The sequence below is a fragment of the Marmota marmota genome, unplaced genomic scaffold (genome assembly GCF_001458135.2).
Source record: "Marmota marmota marmota unplaced genomic scaffold, marMar, whole genome shotgun sequence".
Classification (NCBI taxonomy): Eukaryota; Metazoa; Chordata; class Mammalia; order Rodentia; family Sciuridae; genus Marmota; species Marmota marmota.
The window spans coordinates 11,193,032-11,217,345 of record NW_026000082.1 but is presented as its reverse complement, the minus strand read 5'-3'; the positions used below and the strand labels follow the sequence as shown (position 1 = coordinate 11,217,345).

General features: G+C 46.9%; 1 protein-coding gene across 1 annotated transcript; it reads right to left on the bottom strand.

Moving 5' to 3' along the window:
* Positions 1-218: 218 nt before the first annotated feature.
* Dhcr24 (24-dehydrocholesterol reductase) lies at positions 219-24,314 on the bottom strand. Its single transcript, XM_015484946.2, has 9 exons — positions 23,961-24,314; positions 21,325-21,480; positions 13,982-14,087; positions 13,213-13,331; positions 11,095-11,358; positions 8,008-8,151; positions 3,551-3,748; positions 3,063-3,241; positions 219-2,947 (listed from the first exon to the last, which is right to left on the bottom strand). Exons 1-9 carry the CDS (start codon positions 24,189-24,191, stop codon positions 2,794-2,796), a joined length of 1,551 nt encoding a protein of 516 aa, XP_015340432.1. The 5' UTR covers positions 24,192-24,314; the 3' UTR covers positions 219-2,793.

The following is a 24,314-nucleotide window of genomic DNA, read 5'->3' as shown; positions in this document are numbered from 1 at the left end:
CTGCGGCCTGTTCTCTACCTGGCAGGGGACCCCAGGAGAGCCCAGTCCAGACCTCACTAGGATGACAGAAATGCAGCTCATCCCCCCATGTTCTTGTTGTCCGTCCCTGGGCACGCAGGTTTGGAGAAGGCATCTGAGGGGCAGAGCAGCATGGCCTGCACCTAAGCCCAGGAGTGACTGTGCATCGTGGCCCTGAGCAAGAGATGACAAAGGCTAGCTTCCAGGCCATACTTTTATTTTGACAGAAGCAGCAGCCCCACAGCCACAGGACGCGTGTTCAAGCAGGCACAGTGTCTGCAGCTGCAAGAGCCTCATAGGGGAGACTCATGCCTTTCTCTTTGGTCCCCACGACCAAAGAAAAAAAAGTAAAAATCACACACCACACAACGCCACACCCATCCCCACCCCTCTCTTCTCTGTCAGTTAACAGTCAACAATTCATCCTTCAAAAGAAACGGGATTTTACATTAAACCTCAAGCAACCAAGAAACCAGGGCCCTGGAGGGGAGAGGCTCACTGTTCCTTTCTACACTCACTGCCCCGTGGCACCAAGTTTAACTCTGCCCAAAGCCACCACATGGATGGACAATGACAGGGCTGGCTACAAGAAAAGCTAGAATGCGGCTCAGCATGCTTGGGAGACGGCCTCTTTCAGGCAAGATGTCTCAGGGGCCAAACATCAACGTGGTGGGATTCCAAAAACCTTCCCTTTGAAGCCCTGGGTTCTGCCTAAGGTCGGTGAAGGGCTGGACTGGGGTTATAGGACTCAGGGTGACACAGGATGCTGGCATCTCTGGCCACCAGTGGCTTTGCGATGGGGCCTCCACTGGTGAAATGATGACACTTTAGCTGCTGGATTAACCTCTCAGGTCAACCATTCATCCACAGAAGTGGAGTCATCAGTTGACACCGAGTGGGGAAGCCCGGGGCCCACTCAGAGCTCAGGCCACAACGTGCGGCTTTGCAGACTAGAGAATGAAGGCTACTTTCTTCTGCCTCGCCCAGAGGCCAATGGGTAAGGGTGGCTCCTTTGCCTCCTGAGTGCCACAGCCAGACCTCACAGGACCACATGAAGACACGGCAGTGTGCCAAGGCCTGGATGGGAAGGTCCTTCAGTAAAAGTGTGACAAGATCTCAAGAGGATACTGGCCCTGGAAGGGACAAGACAGAAGCCAGCTGAAGATGAGCCGTTCTGAAAATGAGATGGGAACTGGCCCTGGGGCTGAAGGAAGGACCTTAAATGACGGACAATCCCTAAGGGTCACCTGCCTCATTTACTCTTCCTCTGACTTTCAACACAAATAAGGGTTGGTCCTCATGGGTTTTGCAACCATGGTATCGAAGACAGAAAGGCTCTAGGGAGGTCTTATCTGTTCCAATGTGACAGATGAGGAAACTGCAGCTCAGAGGGACAAATGATTTGCCCACGGTTGCACAGCTCGTTGACGGTACAGCAGGGACTGAAAGCCAGGCCCCCTGACTCCATCATCATGGCCGTGACTGGCTCAGCTCACAGACCTGGCTTCCCTTTAATAGGTCCTTCCCACATTCTGGGTTTCCAGCTGGGCCAGCAGTTCTCAAAGCGGAGCTGCGTAAACAAACAGGCTTTGATAACAAGGCAGAAGGACCTAGGAAGGTCCCTTCCCTCTGAACGGAAACTGAGCTAACTTTCTCTGAGCTTAGGATTTGTAAGGCACTGAAATTAACTACAGCTGGGGCGGGAGAAAGAAAAAGGGGATTGATGATTGGAGAAATCCAGTTGATGGTCTTTTCTTTCAGCCCCACAGCGAGACTCCTCACAGAAACACAATGATGGCGGACTCCACTTTCCCACCTGTTGCAGTCCACCTGCCCTGATGCCACAGAGCAGCGTGGACCTGCCCCCACCATGCCTAAGTGGGGTCTGCGTACAAGAGGAGGCCTAGGGGGTTGGTGAGCCATGGAGAATGAGCCTGGTGCTCTGGATCCAGTCAGAACCAAGGCCCTTTTCCCCACCTGGGCATACTGGGCCGGGCCGGACAGGATCCCAGATGTCTTCTCCAGGAACACAGTCCTCTGAGTGAACTTGGTGACGGCTGAGGTGGACCCACAGGCTTGAGCATGCAGGAGAAAGGGATAGGACATCACCAAGGATGGCAGAGAGAACTTTGGAATCGAACCTGGCTTTGGCACGGCACATCTCGGGCCTGCCCACCCTATGTGTTGCCCTCCTGAGACCCCAGGGGTGGAGAGTAGTCTTCCTTCTCCCCACGAGGAGCTCTTCTGACTGACTCAGGCAATGGCAGTACAACTCCAGGGCGTCCCCTTCATCATTCCAGCCAAACCTGTGCCCAGGGGACCTAACCCAGGTGGCCTTTTTGGACTCAGCTGCTGAATCCAAAGCACTTTAGTCAGAATGACACTGAATGGGAAGCACTAATAACAGCTCCTGCTCATACAGCCCCTTCCATGTGACAGGTGCATGACTTTGAGGACAACCTGCAGGTAGGTATTACTGCCCCTTCAACAGATGAAGAGGCTGGGACACAGAGGGATTAAGTGACTCACCCAGAGTTACACAGCTAATGAGTGGCTAATCTTGAGCCTGGATTCAGGTGTGCCTGATTCCAGATCCCATGTCCTTGCCACCTGATTGGGCTGCCCCTAGAAGCCAGTAGGAAGCGGTCAGGGCTCTCTGGATGGGATTTCTGCAGGGGATTCTTTCTGAAAATGTGGATCTGGGAAAGCAGCCAAGCTGGAGTAAAGGGAAGACGCCTGTCCCTGCCACGTGTCTGTCTCTCCAGGCGGCCCCCCTCAGTGCCTCGCGGCCTTGCAGATCTTGTCGTACACCTCAGGGAAGGCGTCTTGGCAACCGAGCTGCTTGCGCAACTTGTGGTACAAGGAGCCGTCAAACATCTCCCAGAATTCCTCCCGGTTCATGTAGCAGTCGGCATAGAGCATCTGGAATCTGCAGAGGGAGAGAAGCGGGTGAGGGCACGGGTTGATGGCATCCAGAAGGGTGGGAGATAAGAGGCACGTGGGAGAAGCCACAACTCCCCTGGCACCCTGAGACACCTGCTCACCCATGCACGCTCCGGACGAACTTCTCCAACTGCCTCATGCAGGATCTGGCTTCAAAGTGCTTCACCCGCGGCTCTCCATATGCCCCGATGTCGACGTACAGCTCTGCCTCGTCTCCCTTGGGGTGCACCAGGCCTGGCTGGCTGGGCAGGATGAACGGACACAGCCAGATGGGGTAGACCTGAGGAGGCCAGGGAGGAGGGTATTGGTGCTTTTTCTCCAGCAGGTGACAGTTGCATGGCTGTAGCCCGCCCCCTCCAGTCCTGCCTAAGACTCCCGACTCCCCCACATGAGGCGACCCACCCGAGCGGTCCACAGAGGCTCATCTCCAGGCCATCGCTGAGATAGGCTGAGGCCCCCATAGGCTGGGATGAGCCCCCCATTTTGTAGTTGGGGAAGGTGAGGCCCAGAGGGCAGGCCTGCCAAAGTGGGGCAAGTGGCTTAGATAAGACTGGGGATTCGGTGGGACCCCGCCCGGCCCCTGGCTCACGTGGATGTCGTTGTGGAAGGTGAGCAGGGCCTGCCGCAGGCACTTCATGGGCACCAGCATGTCCTGCACCACGTGGTGCTGCTCGTACAGTTTGCGCAGGGTCTCGCCCTGGGTCAGCTTCAGGAGGGAGATCTTGGGAGGCACCATCCAACCAAAGAGGTAGCGGAAGATAGGGTTGTTGCCAAAGGGAATGATATCCTGCAAGATGGAGGCGGGGGTGGAGAGCAGGGTTGAGGGTCCACGTGCATGGATCAGGGCCAGGTCCTTGTTCTGTGCTCCATGTAAGTACTCCATGTACAATCTCCTCACGTGGTGGGGCGTGAGAGCACTTAGGACTTGATCAAGTAGGTGTGGGTTTGATTGTCAGCTCTGACATTTACCAGCTGTGATGACCTTGGGCTAGTTATTTAACTTCTCTGAGCTTAGTTTCCTTATCTGTGAAAAGGGACTTGTGAGGCTAATAAGACATCAAATGGAAGACACTCTGCCCAGTTTCTGGAGCAAAATGATAAGGCTGCTATCATCCCTGTTCTAATAATTGAGGTCAGGGTGGCTGGCACAGAGCAGGCATTCCATAAATGTCTGAAAAATGAATGCTGTTGAATGAGAAGAGCAATACCCAGAGAGCTTAAGTAATTTCCTTCAGGTTACACAGCAGGGAGGGTGAAGCCTGGCTCAGGTTCCATAAGGAGTCCGCTGACTGGCACTTCCCTTGCTCACAGCCTGACGCTTGCCTGCCTTTCCAGCTTAGGGCTGCTGGCCACCCTGCTGAGCAGAAGCAGCCCTTCCTCTTCCACAATGCTGACTGCCAGGAGGGATGAGCCACCTCACACAGTGCTGCTGCTTTCCAGTGATGCCCTCTGCTCCCTGCCAGCCCCTCCAGGGCTCTCATAGCTGGTGATCCTGCTGACCCTAGAGAAGACTTTGGCCCCCTGGCTAGCAATGTTCCTCAATGCTGCAAGTCCTGCCATCTTCCTAAGAGCCTCAGTGCCCGGGGGAATCCCTTGAAGCCATGGCTGCTCCATTCTTTAAACAGTCACAAGGCACCTGTGAGGTTAGGTACCAGGTTCTATGCTGGGCACTGGTGCTACCTGTGGCAATGGAGACATGGGCCCTGTCCTTATGATACTTGTTCCCTCAGGTATGGAAGGAACAGGTCACTGGATTGTGGTGTGGATGAGCTGAGACAAATGGAGACAGAAGCAGCTCATCAAAGAAGCCACACATGCCAAGCACTGAAGGCATGTGAGTCTTCTGCACCCCCTCAAATTATCAGACCATTCTATAAGGTCAGGGACCTATCTGCTTCCTTCTCTGTTGAATCCCTGCGGCTCACCAATGCCTGTACACTACAAAGGCTCAATAAATTATATATATCTTTTATTGTTTCCTGGGAAGCTTTAAAAAAGCAGCTATCCCATTGGACAAAGGTTAAAAAGGCCTCCTTTCACACCCCGACTCTTCCCAAGAGCAACCGCTAGTGTGAATTCACTTGTGTGCACTGCTGGGCTGCAGGGGCCACTAGGGACCCAGCCAGGCCAGGACCCCCATTCCTAGAAGCAGAGCCTATGACAACAGCCCCCCAAGAAGACCAATGACCAAGGGCCCAGCATCTGCTCTTACCTGTGCTAACTGCCTACAGGACTAGCCACCTTCACCAAAAACAAGAGGACTCCTCTCTTGGGATGCCATCTTCTGGTTTTTCTCTCCCAGCTGCTGGGTTCCTTGGTGGGTTTGCCCTCCCCTAACCTATAGGCCCCCCCAGGCTCTTGCACCTTTCTTTTATCCACCCTCACTCGTCTACTCCCCTGGCTTTAAATAACATTCATCTGTTACTGACACCCACATTTATTTTTATAGCCTCAACCTCTGCTGAATCTGAGGTCCTGACCCACATACAGGCTGCCTGCAGGTGTCCCATCCAGGTGTCAGGAGGCATCTCAAACTGACACGCCCCAGACTAAGCTTCTGATTGCCCTTCCAGAGCCCCCCTGCTTCTTCCCGTGGCAGCCAAGGGCACCTCTGTCCACCCAGTTATTGGGCCCCTAACCTTGGACTCATACCCACTGCCGATCTGTCTGGAAAGCCTGTCAACTGGCTTGTCTCTTACAGTACATCTCAGGCCCAACACTTCTTTCCAAAGCTGTCACCTGGTCAGCAGAAATCTTTCCTTTCCTCTTCTTCTTTTGTCCACCTGCTATGCCATCAAGCTGTTTAAAAGTCATTCTTTAAAACAAAATCAGGTCATTGTCACTTCCCTGTTCAGATCCCCCACTGACTTCCTGCCACACTCACAACAGCCATGGGTCCAGCCTCTGGCTGCCATTTGACCTCATTCTGCACCAAGGCTCTAGCCCTGCGGCCTTCGTGCTGTTTTCCAAACATTCTGCCTGGACTGCACAGCTACATGCAAAACAATGGAGGTCGACTCCTACCTCACACAGCATAGAGAAGTTGACTCAAAATGTGCAGCAACCTAAACAGAAGAGCTAAAACCTTAAATAAAGCATTTATGGAAAAACGGGCAAATTGTGATCTTGCGTTTGGCAATAGATTCTTAAATATGACACTAAAAGCATAAACAACAAAGGGGGAAATAGATAAACTGGATTTTGTCTGAATTAAAAACTACTGAGTACCAAAGGGCATGACCAAGGAAGCGAAAGAACAACATACAGAATGGGAGAAAATACTTGCAAATCACATATGAAGAACATATGACGTACTCTTAGAACTCAATAACAACCAGTCCAGTTAAAAATGGACATAGGATCTAAATAGACACTTTTGCAAAAAAAGATATACAAATGCTAAAGAAGCACACAAAATGATGCTCAACATGGTTAGTCAATAAGCAAATGCAAATTAAAACCAAGAGATAAACATTTCACATTGAATAGGATGGCTGTAATTAGACTAATACTTTAAAAATCATGCTGGGTGTGGTAGCGCATGCCTGTAATCCCAGAGACTTGGGAGGCTGAGGCAGGAGGATCATAAGTTTGAGACCAATCTCAGCAAGTTATCCAAGACCCTGTCTCAAAATAAAAAATAAAAAGGACTGGGGATGTGGCTCAGTAGTTAAGTGCCTCTGGATTTAATCCCTGGTACCAAATAAAAAAACAAACAACCCCCCCCACCACCACACCAAAACAACCAGTCAGACATAACAGGGAGGGAGGAAGTGCTGAGGAATGATAGTGGCCAAATTATATTGTGCATGTGAAAATATGTAATAAGAAATCCCATCATTACACGCAACTATAATGTACCAATAAAAATTGTGGAAAAATGAAACAAAATAAACTGCAATAAGTAAATAATAATAAACAAACAAATAAATAAATAGCTATCTATCTCAGAAGTAAGTGTTGGTGAGAAGGCAGAAAAATCAGAACACTCATATGTTGCTAGTGGGAATGGTAAATGGTGTGGCCATTGTGGAAAACAGGTAGCTCCTTAATTAACCAGACAGAATTACCATAAAATCCAGCAAATCCACTCCTGGATCTATGTACACATCCCTCCAAAGAACCAAAAACTGGCCCTTGAACAAACACTCATGCACGAATGCTTACGACAGCACTGCTGTAAGAGGGCTGAAACCCAAATGTCCACCAACAGGTACATGGAAAAAACCAATGTGGGACATCTATTGAATGGAGCATGATTCAGCCACAAAGAGAAATACTGATACCTGACAGCATTCTGCTAAGTGAAAGAAGCAAGTCCCAGAGGCACATACTGTATGTCCATTTTTATGAAATTTCTAGAATAGATCAATCCACAGGGATAGAGAGCAAATTGTGGTTGCCACAGGCTGGGGGAAGGCAGGATAGAGAGGCACTGCTTAATGGGCACCAGGCTTCCTTGTGGAACGAGGAAAGTGTTTTGGAGCCAGAGGGGTGGAGGTTCCCCTCCTCTGTGTACCTGACACGGTGAATTTTCCGTTGGTCCACCTTAGCTGTTTCAGCTGTTCCCCTGCCTGGGCACTCTCCAGGAGGTTCTGCGTGGTCTGCCCTCCTCACTTCAGTTCCTGCTCATCTCCTAAAGGCCTTTTCTGACCCCATTTAAAATGTCCCTGCTTTCCATCTGCCCACTCCTCCCTACATAAAGCACAAATTCTTGCTCACCTTTCAAGGCCAAGGCCAAGTTTGACTGCCCCCTTCTACTTCCTCCTCTTGTTCTCCAGCCCTGTACTAAGCCAGAATCCATTGGTTCGATGAGGCTAACTGCTTCTCAAAGATAGAGCAGGCTTCTATTCCCCAAAACACCAGCCCAGAGACCCACTGCCAGACCCTTGAAGGAAGTTTGCTGCTCTCACTGAAGGGATCACAACTATTGCAGCTTAAGGTGTTTGTCCCTCAGGACAAAGCGTCAGTGTTGCTACCGTGCTAACCATCCTGGTTCCTGCTGCTGGCCAGGTGGACCCAGGGCTGTGCAAAGCCAAGCCTCACCTGGAGCTCCCAGAAGATGCTACGCGTGTGGCGGTGGTAATAGTGTCTCAGGGGAATGTACTCCAGGCCCTCTCGGTTTGTCTTCAGGTAGTTCTCCACATGCTTGAAGAACCACGGCTTGTAGTAATTACCAATGCTATTCAGCTGAAATGACAGAGGCCATTGTGATCAGCATGTAGACAAATGCCAAATGCCACCAGGGAGTGACAGCGATACGGGCTGCCGTTTGGCACTCCTGGCCCTTTCAAAGCTGTCATGTTGATCGCTGCCTTTGAGACTTGAAAACCAGGTGAGGTTGGGCATTACCAGTGTCTGCCACCAAGAGAGCTCCGTGCAGGTGGGCTCCTTCCTGCCCTCACTAGGCCAGCATGGGGCACCCATCTCATTGCAACCACTGCCCACAGTTCTAATTGACCATGGCACCTCCCTGCTGCCCCTGGACCAAGCTCCACCATCCTCTGGGCACAGTACTTCCCCAGACATCCTCATCCCCTGGAGAAGCTCAGCAGTACGAACCAGCACACTCTGTGGTCTGCAACATGCAATTCTTACAGTGAGCCATCTTCTGCAGTTACAGATGGTTCAGGACTCACTGTGCTGTGCACCCTGAGATGACTCAGCTTCTCCACACCTCAGCTCCCTCATCTATGTATGAAACGCATTCTGGGCAGATGCTCTTGGGGATTGGTGGGGGTGGAGGGGCATCCTGGACAGAGCACAGGCTCTGGGGCTGGGTGGCTGGGGCCAGATATTGTTCAGTCATCCCCTAGCTATGTGACTCTGGACAGGTCACTCTCTGAGCTATTTCTTCATATGTAAAAATGACAAAAATACATATCTGGGGAGGAGTTCTTTGTGCCTTATAGATAATATACACATATACTCTCACACACACACATGCACACACATGCATGCAGTTGTTATAAAAATAACAACCATCCTTTACATACTGCTCCAATTTGCTTTTTCCATTTACGACCTACTTGGCCGCTTCTGTGCAGGCTATTTAGCCTCTCTGAGCCTCACTTTCTGAACAGGCAAGATGGAGACACTGCTGCCCCCTGGGGTGGTTGGGGAGGCTAAAAGAGAGAACAGAGGATGTGCCAAGCCTGGTGCCTGGCCTGCAGCAGGGCTCACCCTTAGTTCTAGCCCCATACAGGGTAGAATCCATTTGCTTGGTGAGGCTCACCACTCCTCCAGGACAGAGCAGGTCTTTGTTCCTCAAAGTACGGCCCAGTGGCCCACTCCTGGCAATGCAGCAACTTGGACCACGCCAAGCAGGGTCCAGCCACACTGGCAGTGGCACCTACTTCATACTGAAGTTGAGACTTGGGGTACCTGGCTACCGGGTTCCTGGTGTCTAGACACCTCGGGTACCTTATGTGCCAGAGAAGCTTAGGAGACAATAAAGAAGCTAGATAGTGTGTCTCTCCAGGAGTGCGTGTCAGCTGGGGAGGCCAGGTGGCAGCACCAGCCTCACTTCATTGCTTCATTAATTACAATCATGAAAAAACTGGAAGCAACTTAAATTTCCCACTACAGGACAGTGGCATTAAGTGACAGGGCACTCGCTCAGTGCAGTGTTCTGCAGGTGTGTTCAACTAAGGTGGTGTGACTCACTGTTTCACGGGCAACGCTTACCATGCCCAGTGAGACGAATTCGAAGAGGTGATCACAGATGAAGACAAGACTGGAAAACTCTGTAAAGAGATGTCCAACCTCACGAGTAACCCAAGAACTGCCAAATAAAAAGATCTACTATTTTTAGCCTTATCAGATTGGCAAAAATGAAAGAGTAACACTATCATCACTAGTGCTGGCAAAAATGTAGGGGAAAAGAAATTCTGCTACCCCACTGCCGCCAGCAGACATCGAAGTGACTTTTCTGGAGGGCTGTGTGGTCCTATTTATCAGTATTTAATGTGCTCAAAGCCTTAGATTAGGAATTCCACGTATTTGACTCAACTCTACAAAAATGTCTTATTGAAAGGCCAAGGACAGATGTGAGAGAATCTTATATCTTCAGTGCCATCTTACTTGTAGGAGCAAAACAACTTACGCAACATAAATGCTCATCAGTAAACGATGAGTCAGGCTATTTCTAAACAGCAATGGATGTTAAGGAATGAAATCAGAGCACACTCACGTGTGTGCACACACATACACACAGAAAATGGGTCTGGAAGAATGCACACCAAACCCCCGAGTGGTCACCCTGGGGGTAAAGAGATACCCTTTAACTTTTCTCTTATATATTTCAATATCATCTATCACTTTTATAATTTAACAAGTTAAACTCTATGCATAGAGAAAGACAGGAAATAAATAAACTCTGACATAGAGTTTCTATGTCTATTGTCTTCTACCTGAAGTGGCAGCTGGCTGTGGGTCACATTTACAGATGAAGTCTTTTTTTTCCTTTTACTTATTTCCACCTTCCAAGTCTCTAAAGAGAAGGACAATTCAATTCCTTTCTTTTTTTTTGGGTTTTGGTTTTGGTATCAGGGATTGAACCCAGGGTTGCTTAATCAGTGAGCTACAATCCCTTTTTATATTTTATTTAGAGACGGGGTCTTGCTGGGTTGCTTATGGGCTTCACCAAGTTGCTGAGGCTGGCTTTGAACTCATGATCCTCCTGCCTCCACCTCCCAAGCTGCTGGGATTATAGGCATACACCGCCTCACCCAGCTTGGGAGGGACAAAATCCTTTCTAAATGGAGAAAAAATGGCTACTAAAAAATGACATGGTGTAAGTTGAAGGAGTGTGGATCTGGACTCTAAGGCATCAGATCTTGGCTTTGTCACCCTGTGGAAATTTACATCGCCTCTTGGAGCTTTGGTCTCCCCCACGGTCTATAAAATGGGGCTGCTGTGAGAAGCAAAGATCACACCTACCAAGAGGGGCCCACAACCCTGGCAGGTGGCAGGAGAGGAAAAGACGGAGGCTTTCATCACTGCCTGAGCCACCTCAGGAGGTCGAGCCCAGGTGGGGTGACCCCGGGAGCAGGCTCAAAGAGGCCCGGCCCAGGCCCCCAGGCCGTCTTCTCCCCGGGTCTTGGTCTGGGGGCAGAGGATGCCCTGGCCTACCTTGCTGGGTTCTGCTTCATCTGTCATGACCCCTGTCATGATGACAGCCTCATCCAGGGAGTAGAGCAGCCCTTCCACGAAGTGGTTCTCCGGCTGCTGGGACTCGTGGGTGAATTTTTCACAGATGGCCTCCAGGCCCCGCACTGGCTCAAACCGAAGCTTGACATACTTCTTGGCAGGGATGATGCGGATCTCGGCAGCCACCAGGAAGCCCAGGGTCCCGCAGGACCAGGGCACAGCGTAGAACAGGTCCGAGTTTTCAGACTAGGAGACCGAATTGACACACGATGAGAACTTGAACCCTGGACCCCACATCGTGGCATGCAGCCACTGGGAGGACCTGGGGCTGGGGCTGCATTCCTGACCTGTCACTATCTCATATACATCTGAGGAGGAACTTCATAAACTGTACCCAGCTTTCCCTTTCAAATTCCACATGATACTTAACCCAACGCTGCTCTCTACAGTAGGGCTGTTCACTGGGACTGCATCGTCCTCTTCCATTGAGTGAGGAAAGCCCCTGAGCCGTAGGACACCCAGGAAGAAGGCTGTGACAAGAAGTGTTCAGATCCCAAACAGGGACTAAGAGGCAGGGGGCCCAAGCCAGGCTAAAAAAGAGCTGAACCTTAAATAAGAGTCAAGGTAGCCGAGCGACAGGACACTGCCTCTCTTCTCAGCTGGTATGAAGAGTTACCCTGCCTTCCTGTGTCCACTAGATTGGGAGATCCTCCTTCACCCTGATACACACACGCAAAGCCCGTGGGGGGGCATTGCCTCTTTCGATAGCAAGAAAAGTGAGCCTCCAAGAGGTGGCCTACCTTGCCCAAGGCTTCCCCAAAAGCCAGATACAGAGCTGCTAGGCTCAGGCCAGGCTCCCTAACTCTGGGTCCAACATTCTTCCTGCAGGATCTCATCTGGTCCCGTCAATCTGTTTCTTAATTCACAAATTTCTTGCTTTGACATTTGTCTCAGAGACAAACCGCTGGCCTTTCCTCTGGCCATTCTAACTCAGACTCTTTGATTCTAAAACAGCTCCTTTTGCAAAAGTCCTGCCCTGGTTGCCATTACCAACAGACTAGCGCTGTGGATGCTCTCCTAGACTGGAACACCCTAGGTGGCGGACATGGGGGAGGCAGTGGAATAGGGAAGCCAGGGCAGGGACACTCGGTAGTGGGCCAGGAGAAGACTCTGGAACTGCAGAAATGGACCAGCCCCCGATCTGGGCTGCTAGCTGATTGCACCATTCTGATCGTGGCAGCAGAAACTGGACACTCATTGCGTGCCTGTCTCAATGCTAGGAGCTTTGAACACACCACCTACTTATCCTCCTAACTGTGCATCTGAAGCCTAGCCTCAGAAGAGAGGCCAATCCGTAGCATCTGTCTCCTTTCTCTGCTGGTAACAAGTAGGCCAAAAGTGGGGGCCCAGGCAAGTGTTCAGGAAAACACGCCGAAACTGATCGAGGTGCACCTGTCCAAGACCAGAGCTCCAAGCAGGCTGCGAGTGCCTGACTCTGTTCTGTGAGGCCAACAGCTCTGGTGGCTCTCTGAAATATCCCCTTCAAAAGGATCAGAATGTCCTTTCTATCCCAGGGGCTTCTGGCCTATGCCAGGACAGATCTGAGGTTATTTAAAGCTTCAATTCTGTCTCATTCCTTAGATAAAATTCTTCAAATGTTTGTGTCCCACAGCCCCTCTAATTGCTCTTAATTACCTCAAAACATCTGACATAGAATTTTAATGCAGAGGCCTGACTTCCTTCAGAGAGGCAATCTGGAATGATCCATGGAAGCCTCATTATCTAGGTTTGAGCCCCAACTGTGTAGGATTTACTGTCTGTGTGATGTAGGGCCAGCTTATTAACCTCTCTGTGCATTACTGTTCTATCCATAAAAATGCAGATAATACTAGAACTCACCTTATAGACTGCTGAAGGATTAAATGCCTTTATATATACATATATATAAAAAAAAAAGCATTCGCAAGAGTGCTTAAACACATATAAGGGGCTATATAAATTTTTGTTATTATTATTTGAAATGATAAATCAGGGAGCTACTTCCCTGACCCCAGGATCCCTAATGACCAGAGCAGTCTGGTGTAGATGTCCCCAACTCACTGGCGTGCATCGCACAAAGCTGCCATCGGCCAGGACCAGTTCGTAGGCGGTGCAGATGTGTTGGAACAGGCCATACTTGTGGGATGATGACTCGATGCCTGTGCCCATGATCAAGCCCCCTGCAGAGACACAAGCGTTAGCCAGAGAGAACAGCGAGCTGCAGGTCAGGGCAGAGATGGGGACGCTGACCTAGGGGAGACTTCCCATCTCTGCCATTTTAGATGGACTTAGATGGGAGCTTGATGGCTTCCCCCTGACCAGAGGAGGGATGGGCAGACCCCTCCAGGATGCTCACGACCTGACCTCCAGTCCCTCTCCACCTGGACACGTTCATTTTAAGAGGGACTTTATGGAAAGGGCTGTTGCTAGGTGGGCAGGAAGCCATGACTCATGGGAATGGTTAGAGGAATGGAAGGTGCTTCCCCTGGACAAGAATAGGCTCTAGGGGCCATAAATGCTGTGCAAAGGAAAGAGGGATTAGACTGATTGTGTGTTCCACAGGTCGAACTGGAGCAAGGAGCACAAGTCACAGGGAAGCAGATTCAACCTAGAAATTTAGAAGTGCTGTCTGTTAACCTGAGTTGCTCAGAAATTGGGTGGTGGATAGGGAGAGCCCTGTCATTGGCTTCAGGCAAGTAAAAGACAGGGTGCTTATATGTCACTGACAGAAGAGTGGCCATTCCTGGACCAAATGGAAGGTGGCCAAGGACCCTTGGCTCGGATCCTGAGATTGTCAGACTCCTCTTGCCCCTGAACATGGACTACTCACCCACTGTAAGATCATCAAGCTCAGGCAACACAGGCAGGGTCCAGCCAATGGAGGTCAGTAGGGCAGTCACTTGACCCATGGACACCAAGGGCTCTACACGGACAATCTGTAGACACAAGAAAAGCATCCTGGGTCTCAAGAAGGTGGCCAGCCCTGTCGAGGGCTCTTGCATGTGAAAGTGTCATCCCAAACCTTCCTGAAAACACTCAACGTATGGATTCCTATGCAGTTGTTACAGGTGATCTCTGGCGTTAGGCTAACCAGGGTTGGATTGCATCCTTTCAGATATTTTCCAATGAATGCTTTCTTAATTTTTTTCAAGATAACAGGAAAAACATTCATTTGGAAGATACAACAAAAGTGAAAAAGAAAACAAAAATAATCTGTCCTAGCTCTTCAGAGTTATCAGTGTTAATGATGGAGTGATTTACATGTTTTTTTTTCATATATGCCTATATATTGCTATTTTGTACACACACCCTGCTGTCTTGCCTGTTAAAAAGTTAGCACAGTACTGTGACTTATCATTAAATATCCTTGGAAAACATGCTTTTAATGAACATGTTAATATGCTGTCATGTGAACTTCTCTGCTTCTAGCTGAGATGGAGCAACAGAGAACAGATTTACACTGCTGTTTGGGGGAAAAAAAGCATGAAAAAAATACATAAAACAAGTTTTCGACATGGTGGACACAGGCCCTGAGACTTAGTGATCCCTGAGACAGGAAGCAAACATGGCTAGCTCTGCGCATGCCCCAGCTGTCTGGAGTTAGGCAGTGTGGGGAAGGGAACCCAGGTGGAGCCCAGTGCACTGAGCTGTGGAGGTGGAGGTGAGAGACCTGGAAGACCAAGGGGAAAGTGTTCGCAGGACAGAGTACTAGGAGGAACGCGTTGCAGAGAGAGCACCTTGAAGAACTGCAAAGGGTGCCGCTGGCTATCAACTGAGTAGGACTGGTGCATTCAGGCAGACAGTACCTGAGGCTGGGGCGAGGCAGGGAACAACCATCAGAAAAGATAACAGGTAAAGACAGCTCACATGGGGCAGGAAACGGTATCTGTTCCCAGAAGCCAGCCTGGGGAACCTCATGATTCCCAGGGACTTGGACAGAAGACTCAGAATGTTCTTGCCTCAGCAATGGGGAACAATGAACCCCAGGTTAAATGCTGCTGTGGTCCCACCCAACAAAATCAAGACCCAGTGGGATCAAACTGTTTCCAAGTAACTCAGCTGCCTCCTAGAACAAAGCTTAAGATTTACAGGACTACAACACCTAGCACCCAATGAAGTAAAACATCAGAATGTCTTAATGTCAAATCCACTTGACATTTACTAGGCATGCAAAGAGGCGGGAAAATTCCAGCCATAGGGAAGAGAAAAATCACTCAAGCAAAACAGACCCAGAACTGAAACGTGTGTTAGAATTAGCAATCAGGAATACCAAAACAATTGTTCTAACTGTATTTTCTATATTCAAATACTTTAGTAGGAAACATTCCAAAGATATCAGAAAGACCCCAATCAAACTTCTAGAAATGAAAATCACAATGTTTGGAATGAAATATACACTGAATGGGACTAATAGCAAATTAGATATTACAGAATAAAAGATTAATAAACTTATTATACAGAAACGATCCAAAATGAAACAAAGAGAAAAACATTTTAAAAAATGAACAGTTCATCAATGAGCTGTACTGTGGAACTTGAAGCAGCTTAATATACATGTGATTGTCTCCAAAGGAGAGAAGGAGGAGACAGAAAAAAAATATTTGAAGAAATAGTGGCCATCAAGCTTCTAGATTTGATGAAAAATAATAAATTCCAAACCTAGGAATTATGAAGAAAACTATACAAAGGAACATCATTGTAAAATTGCTAAAAGCCAGTAATTAAGAAAAAAAAATCTTAAAAGCAGGCAGATGTAAAAATAAACACATGAGACACAGTGAAGCAAAGATGAGGGTAATAGATTTCTTGCCAGAAACAATGCAACTAAAAAGACAGTGGAGTATCTTCTTTATGGCACTGAAAGAAAACACCTGTCAACCAAGGGAAATAAATGGTATGTGTACACACACACACACACACACACACACATCATGGCTGACAAGTATACAATGGAACATAGAGATGGCAAGTACAAGGACAAATACGAAAGGTTCTTCCTGCAGCCCCAGCAACTTAGCAAGGCCCTAAGCAACTCAGCGAGACCATGTCTCTAAAAATATAAAAAAGGGGTAGGGACGTGGCTTGGTGGTTAAGTGCCCCTGGGTTCAATCCCTGATACCAAAAAAAAAAAAAATTCTTTAGTAGATAAATTGACATTTAAAATAATAATATAGTGTGGGGTTTATAACATGTAAAAATATGACAGCAATAGTACAAAAAGATAGGAGGAAAGAAGTGGAAGTCGATTATTGTAAGATGATTATGTACTACATGTGAAATAAGGTAACTGCACTTGAAGGTGGACCCGAGTAAGTAAAATGTGTATCATATACCTTAAGATAGCGGCTAACATAGCAAAACAGAGTGAATAGCTAATGTCAATAAAGGAACTAAGAGAGGATCTTAAAATTTTTTCAATAATCCAAAAGAAGATGGGAGATTAAAAAAAGAAACAGAGAATAAAAAATATATGGGATAGATAGAAAATAAATAACAAGATGTCAGATTTAAACATCATATCAATCACATCAAATGTAAATGGTCTTACCACCCCCAGTTAAAAGTCAGATTCAATAAAAAAGCAAGACCCAGGGGCTGGGGTTATAGCTCAGTGCTAGAGCACTTCCTAGCACATGTGAGGCCCTGGGTTCGATTCTCAGCACTGCATATAAATAAATGAATAAAATAAAAGTCCAGCAACATCTAAAAATATATTTAAAAAAATACATCATTTCTTTTTTTTAAAAAATAAATGACAGCGGACTGCATTACAATTCTTATTACATGTATACAGCACAATTTTTCATATCTCTGGTTGTATATAAAGTATGTTGACACCAATTTGTGTCTTTATACATATACTTTGGATGATGATGTCTACCACATTCCATCATCCTTGCTAATCCCCTGCCCCCTCCCTTTCCCTCCCACTCCTCTGCCCTATCTAGAATTCATCTATTCCTCCCATGCTCTCCTCCCTACCCACTATGAGTCAGCTTCCTTATATCAGAGAAAACATTCAGCATTTGTTTTTTTGGGATTGGCTAACTTCACTTAGCATTATCTTCTCCAACGCCATCCATTTACCTGCAAATGCCATGTTTATATTCTCTTTTATTGTTGAGTAATATTCCATTATGTATATAGGCCACATTTTTTAATCCATTCATCCACTGAAGGGCATCTAGGTTGGCTCCACAGTGTAGCTATTGTGAATTGTGCTGCTATAAACATTGATGTGGCTGTGTTCCTGTAGTATGCTGTTTTTAAGTCTTTTGGATATAAACCGAGGAGAGGGATAGCTGGGTCAAATGGTGATTCCATTCCCAGATTTCTAAGGAATTTCTATACTGCTTTCCAAATTGGATGCACCAATTTGCAGTCCCAACAGAAATGTATGAGTGTACATTTTCTCCCATATCCTTGCCAACACTTATAGTTATTGATTTATTTAAATCAATAAAATAAAGGTGCAGCAACAACTAAAAAAAAGATATTTAAAAAATACATCATTTCTTAAAAAAAAAAAAAAAAAAAATCAAGGCCCAGGGCTGGGGTTGTGGCTCAGTGGGGGAGCTCTTGCCTAGCATGCATGAGGTGCTCGGTTTGATCCCCAGCACCACATATAAATGAAGAAATAAAGGTATTGTGATCACCCACAACTAAAATAAATATATATATATATATTAAAAAAAAAAAGCAAGACCCAACAACATGTTGCCTACAAGAGGAAATACCCTTTAAAGATAAGAGACATTAGTCAAATGAAAACTGGGGTGGTTTGTTTTTTTAATATCAAAGTAGATTTCAGAACAAAGAATATAGAAGGGTTATAAAAGTTAATTTCATAATGAAAAAGGGATTGATTAATCAAAGACCCAAAAAATATTAAATATGCTTATACTTAATAACAGAACGTCCAAATACATGAAGCAGAAATTGATAGAACTATAAGAGAAATAAGTATACAGTTAAAGGTAGAGATTTCAATATCCCCTCTCAATAAATGATAGAATAAATAAAACTTGTTAAGTTCATAGAAGACTTGAATAAAACTACTAAGCAACATGACCTGATGGACATTCATAGAACATGCCATCCCCAAATATCAGAATATATTAAAAAAAAATAAGTATGAAACATTTACCCAGATAGAGCATATTCTGGGCTATAAAGGTAATCTCAGGGCTGGGGGTGAAGCACGGTGGTAGAACATTTGCCAAGCATGCATGAAGCCCCAGTTTCCATCTCTAGCAATGTAGAAAAAAAAAGTTAAGTCTCAATAAATTGAAAGCATTCTAATCTGAAAGTGTTTTTGACAACTGAATTAAATCAGATATCAGAAATATAAAGATCTCTGGAATATTTCCAAGTATTTGGAAACTAAGTAACATACTCGTATAACCCAGGGATCAAAGCACACGTCAAAAGAAAAATCAAAGTATTCTGAACTAAATGAAAAGAAGATATACTGCGATTTGTGTGCTGTCTTTAAAACAGTGCTTAGGAAAAAATTCATAGCATTAAACATCCCTATTAGATAAAAACAAAGGTCTAATGTATGATTTATGCCGTAACCTTAAAGTATTACAAAAAGGGTCTGAAGATGTAGTTCAGTGGTAAAACCGAGTGCTTTGCACGTCCTGCTTTAATCCCTAGCACTGCAACAAGGAGAGTAACATTAAAAAAAATAATAATAATAAGGAAAGAAAGGCAATAACAAAGATCACAGCAAGATCTCTATTTCTCAACCAATTAGAGAAAAATCAATGAAATCAAAAGCTAGTTTTTTGAGAAGCTCAATAAAATTGACTAGCCTTTAGCCAGACTGATCAGGAAGAAAGGAGAGGACTCAAAAATTACCAATATCAAGAATGAAGGATGTCGCCGGGCATGGTAGCGCATGCCTGGAATCCCAGTGGCTTGGGAGGCTGAGGCAGGAGGATGATGAGTTCAAAGCCAGCCTCAACAACTTAGTGAGGCCCTAAGAAACTTAGTGAAACCTTGTCTCTAAATAAAATATAAAAAAGGGCTGCAGATGTGGCTCAGTGGTTAAGAGCCCCTGGGTTTAATCCCCAGTTAAAAAGAAAGAATGATGTGACAATAGCTACAGATTCTATAGATTTCAAAAGGACAATCTGGGAATATTACAAACAAGTCTGTCAATATATCATACAATTTTGTGAAATGAATTAATGCCTTTGAGAACAAATTACCAAAGCTCCCTTAACAAGAAACAAAGAGAAGAGCCATATCTATTAAAGAAATTGAACTGGTAGTTAAAATGTTGCTCACAACTCCAGGCCCAGACAGCTTCACTTAAATCAGATATCAGAAAGATAAAGATTTCTGGAACATTTCCAAGGATTTGGAAACTAAGTAACATACTCGTATAACCCAGGGATCAAAGCACACTTCAAAAGAAAAATCAAAATAATAATAATCATTAAATCTCTGAACTAAATGAAAAGAAGATATCCTGCTATTTGTGTGCTGGTTTCTATAAAACATAGGAGAAAACCTTTGTGACATTGGATTAGGCAAAGATTTCTTAAATAAGGCACCAAAAGCATGATCTAGAAAAGAAGAAACTAATGAGCTAGATTTTTATCAAAATTAAAAACTTTTTGAAAGACAAGCCACAGACTGGGAGAAAATATTTGCAAATTGTTGGTTTATAGAATATATAAGAAAAGAAATAACGTGATTTTTAAAAATTGGTGAAAAGTCTGAACAGGCCTCACACCAAAGATATACAAATGGGGCGGGGGATGTGGCTCAAGTGGTAGCGCGCTCGCCTGGCATGCGTGCGGCCCAGGTTCGATCCTCAGCACCATATAACAAAGAATACTAAAAAATAAATATTAAAATTCTCTCTCTCTCTCTCTTAAAAAAAAAAAAAAGATACAAATGGCAAACATGCACATGAAAAGACTCCCATCATTAATACAAACTAAAGCCACAATGAGATATTAGTACACATCTATTAGAATGGCTAAGATTAAGACTAACCATACTGTGCTCTGATGGTACACAGCAATGGGAACATTCACGCTACTGTTGGGAATGCAAAATGCTACAACCCCTTTGGAAAACAATTTGGCGATTTCTTTAAAAATTAAACATATAGAGCCTGGCACAGTGGTGCACACCTGTCATCCCAGCAACTAGAGAGGCTGAGGCAGGAGAATTGCAAGTTTGAGGCCAGCCTGGGCAACTTAATTATGTGAAAAACTAAATGGGAGTATAGCTCCATGGTAGAGTGCCCATGGGTCCAGTCCCTAGTACCGAAAAAAAGAAAAACATAAAGATAAAGAAAGTTAAATATCATAAGCTTCAGCCACTCAACTCCTAGGTATTTGTCCAGGAGAAAGTCTTTATGTGCCTATAAAGAGATTGCTCACTCAAGTTCCTAGTCATTTTATTTGTAATAGTCCCAACCTGGAAATAGCCCATGTGTCATCAACAGCTGAATGGATGAACAAACTGTATATTCACAAAATGGAATATTACAACAGTAAAACAGAACATACTACTGATTTATGCTTTCACCCAAATGAATCTTGAAATAATCATTAAAGCAGCCAAACCTTTCTCCCCCAAAAAGTATATATTATATGTTTCCAATGATATCAAACTCTAAATATGAACTAATTTATAGGAAGAGAAAGCAGACCATGATTCGCCTAAGGATATGGGAGAAGAGGCAGGGAGTTTAAGCCAGGTTTCACGAAGTAGAATTACTGGTGGGCCAAAGAGTAAGCCTATTCCTAAGACTGTTATAAATGAGTGAGTCTCAAGGAAGCTCATAACAAGGTTCCCTCCTTCCAACACCTTTGTAGCCCATTTTTTTTTACCAGCACATACCAGGTAGGGGTAAACAAATGCTCTTTTGTCTCATCTTTACTCATATTTCCCCATCCTTGATTTTCTGTAGAAATGAAGACAATCAAAGGACCCCCCCACCCCCTTGAGTTCTGAGTTTGCCTTTCTGTGGAATGGGGCTGACCAGTCCCCAAGCTGGGAGGCTTGGGAGAACAGCAATGGTAGACAAAGCCTTTCTTGATGACCATGGGCCTTGGCCCTGTCCACTCTGGGATGCTCTTGGCTAAAACCATCATCTTATGAGTCTGTCCCCCCTCCCAGAGCTAGGCACCCACAGTGCATTCTCACCTGCTTCTTGGTGTCCACCTCCAGGATGTCCATCAGATTGATCATGATGTTTTTGTGTGTCTTCTTGTACTTCCCAACGCGCAGCGAGACGGTGAGCCAGCCGGGGCGCCCAGTGCACATGAACGTCTTGCTTCCCTGCTCCTTCCATTCTCGCACCTGCAAGGTGGGACAGAAGCTGAGCTAGTCCCACCAGGGATTCCCAGAGAACCGCAGCCTTGTTTCAGGGAGGGAGCTGGCAAAGTTGCCTCCATTCAGGAATTGATTAAGACAGTAAAAGGCCTGCTGGCCCCACCCTTTGGCATCTCCCTGGTTGGCAAGGCTGACAGAAAAAGCTGATTTATTGCTACACCACAAGGTAGAATGAAGACAGAGAGAATACATACTCAGGGTGTTTTGAAAATACTAACTGGAAAGTTCAGGAAAGGTTTCGCAATGGTAATTAGTGCAATTACAACAATGATCACCATTTACCGTGTACCCCCACCATGCTACGTAACTGTTCTTTGCAGTCTTTCACAACAATTCCAGGTGGTTGGGATGACTCCCTTTTGCATATGACGAAACTCAGAGGCAATAAAACTTTCCCAAGGTCACACACGAAATAACTGGCAGGGATTGGATTTGTAGCCAGGACTGTCTGACAACATGTCTAGGAGCATAGCTGGGCTTGTGATGATAGTCACAGATCAGCTAACACTATTGAGGCCTATTCTGCACATGCCCTGTTCTCAACATTCACCCAGGTGAACTCATGACCATTCTGATAGGAACAAAAGGGGAGGAAAAGACCAGAAAGCCAATGGAAGGGACAGCTTTGATAAAGCCTTGACTATAAGTGACCAGCGTACAAAATAGGAAATGAATGACCCTGATGATGACAAGCCTTCAGGAACAGAGGAGGAGGCATCTGCTCCTGCTGAGAAGGAAAGAGCAGGGGAGGTGGATAGCTCTTGTTCTGACTGGCAAACATTGAGCCCTTGGTCAAGCTGGAGGGTAGGCCAGCCTCTACCGAAGGGTAGAAGGGTTGAACAGGATTCTAATGGGAGGTGACCAACATTTTGGGCAGGGAAGCAATGCTGAGAAAAACACTCTTCAAACTACACAGGACAAAGGTCAGGGGTAGGTCCTTGGAAAAGGGTAACTGGTCAGGCAGCTATTTACAACAACCAGATTTACAGGATGGAATGGAAACGATGGGAAAGAAAACAGACCAAGGGCTCAGGCTCTGAATTCAAGCTAACCAGGATGAGCTTGTCATCCTGGGCACGTAACTCAGTTTGAACCTCCATTTTTTTTTCCATTAGTAAAACAGGTATAAGACCTATGAGGGTTCCTGTGAGAATTATAAATAAGGGACATTAATAGCATAGGGGAGTGGGACATGGCAGGTCCAGGGCAAGAGACTGGTTTAGCTGAGCCCTTGTTTTCAGTCCACAGTGCATCCTTCTGTTGAGTTTGAGTTCATAAGCACTCCCCAAGCTGCCTTGGAGTCTGGCCCCAGAGGCCAGAGGTGAGTCAGATAACAGTCCTTGCCTTCCAGGAGCTCACCATCTGATGGGGTGGATCAGCAGGTAAATCAAGAATCCAAACTCTAGGAAAGAGCTGGGGAAAAGAATGCACCTGGAGGGAGGGCAGGCAGAGCTCTTGTGCTGCGACTGCTCAGGAAAAACACTTCCAAAACATTGCATTCTCTCCCACCAGGCCTAAGGTCTCTGCATTGTCACCCTCTTGCCTGCAGCACCCAGCGTGGAACAGACAGAATATAAAGGCTGCTGCACCTGCTACGAGGGTGACAGCAGGAAACAGAAGCTCTCTGCAACCTGATGCCAGTAAGAGAGGAACATAAGAAGGGACAGAGGGGACCAAGAAACTGCCCAGGCCAGAATTCCAAGTCAGCCCTGAATGTGAAGAAGGTGGTTCCACTGGAGCTGCAGCAAGGTCCCAGCAGGGTGCTGGGAGTATAGGAGTATGTCCAGTTACTGGGAAATGGACTGCTTAGGTCAAAGAGTGAACCCTGGGTCACCAGAGGATGTGAAGCTCTTCACTAGGGCCTTTTTGCTTTAGTCTTCTACTCTAAATGCGTCAAACTACCTTGTTGCTACAAGATAAACTTTAACCTCTAACCTGGCATCAAGGACCCTCTCCAAGGTAGCTCCAAACTGACTGTCCAACCTTATTCTGTCAGCACTTTTCTTTCCCTGCCTTTGCTCACACCAGTTTCTCCACCTAACATAACTTCCCGAATAATTTCCCTTCCTTCCCAGCCCCACCTCCCGGAAGCCTTTCCTCCTCTGAAATGCTTGGGCCTGGTGAGAGTTACCTGACTGTTGCGCACCTTCCCCTCATCTGAGTGTTCTTTATATCCGTCCAGGTACCGCACACGCCTTGCACCTAGTGGGCACCCAATAAACATCGGGGCAATGTTTTGTTGCCCCCAAACCTTTCCTTATTCTCTTCCCTCTCCAGAAAGCCCCCATCACAGATTTGCTTCGTCCAATTCATCCCCCCTCCCCCGCTCCAGCTCCTCCTCCGCCAGATCTAGGGTGCCTCCTGCACCGTTCTAGCCTTCGCAGCCTCACGGACCGCTATCCCCGAAGCCCGTGGTGCTGGGCCCTGGTCAGGCCGGCGTCGCTCACCTGCTTTTGGATGTCCCGCACGCGCTGCTCGTGCAGGCGCGGCGCGCTGCTGAGCTTGAATACCACCCAGGCGCGCACAGAGTAGTAGATGTCGAAAATGAGCGAGAGCGGTAGGAGGAAGAGGCACACGAACACCCAGCGCTGGTGGATGAGCACGAACTCCAGCCCCTTCACGCGCACCCACAGCAGGAAGAGCAGCGCGCACACGGCCAGCGACACGGCGGGCTCCATGGTGCAGCGGCGCGCCGCGCGGGGAGCGTGCGGGCTCGCGCCGCCTGTCACCGCCACCCGAGCAGCGCCTGGCGGGCTCAGCGCCCGCCGCCGCCGCCCCGGGAGCCGGTAGGCCGCCCGCCG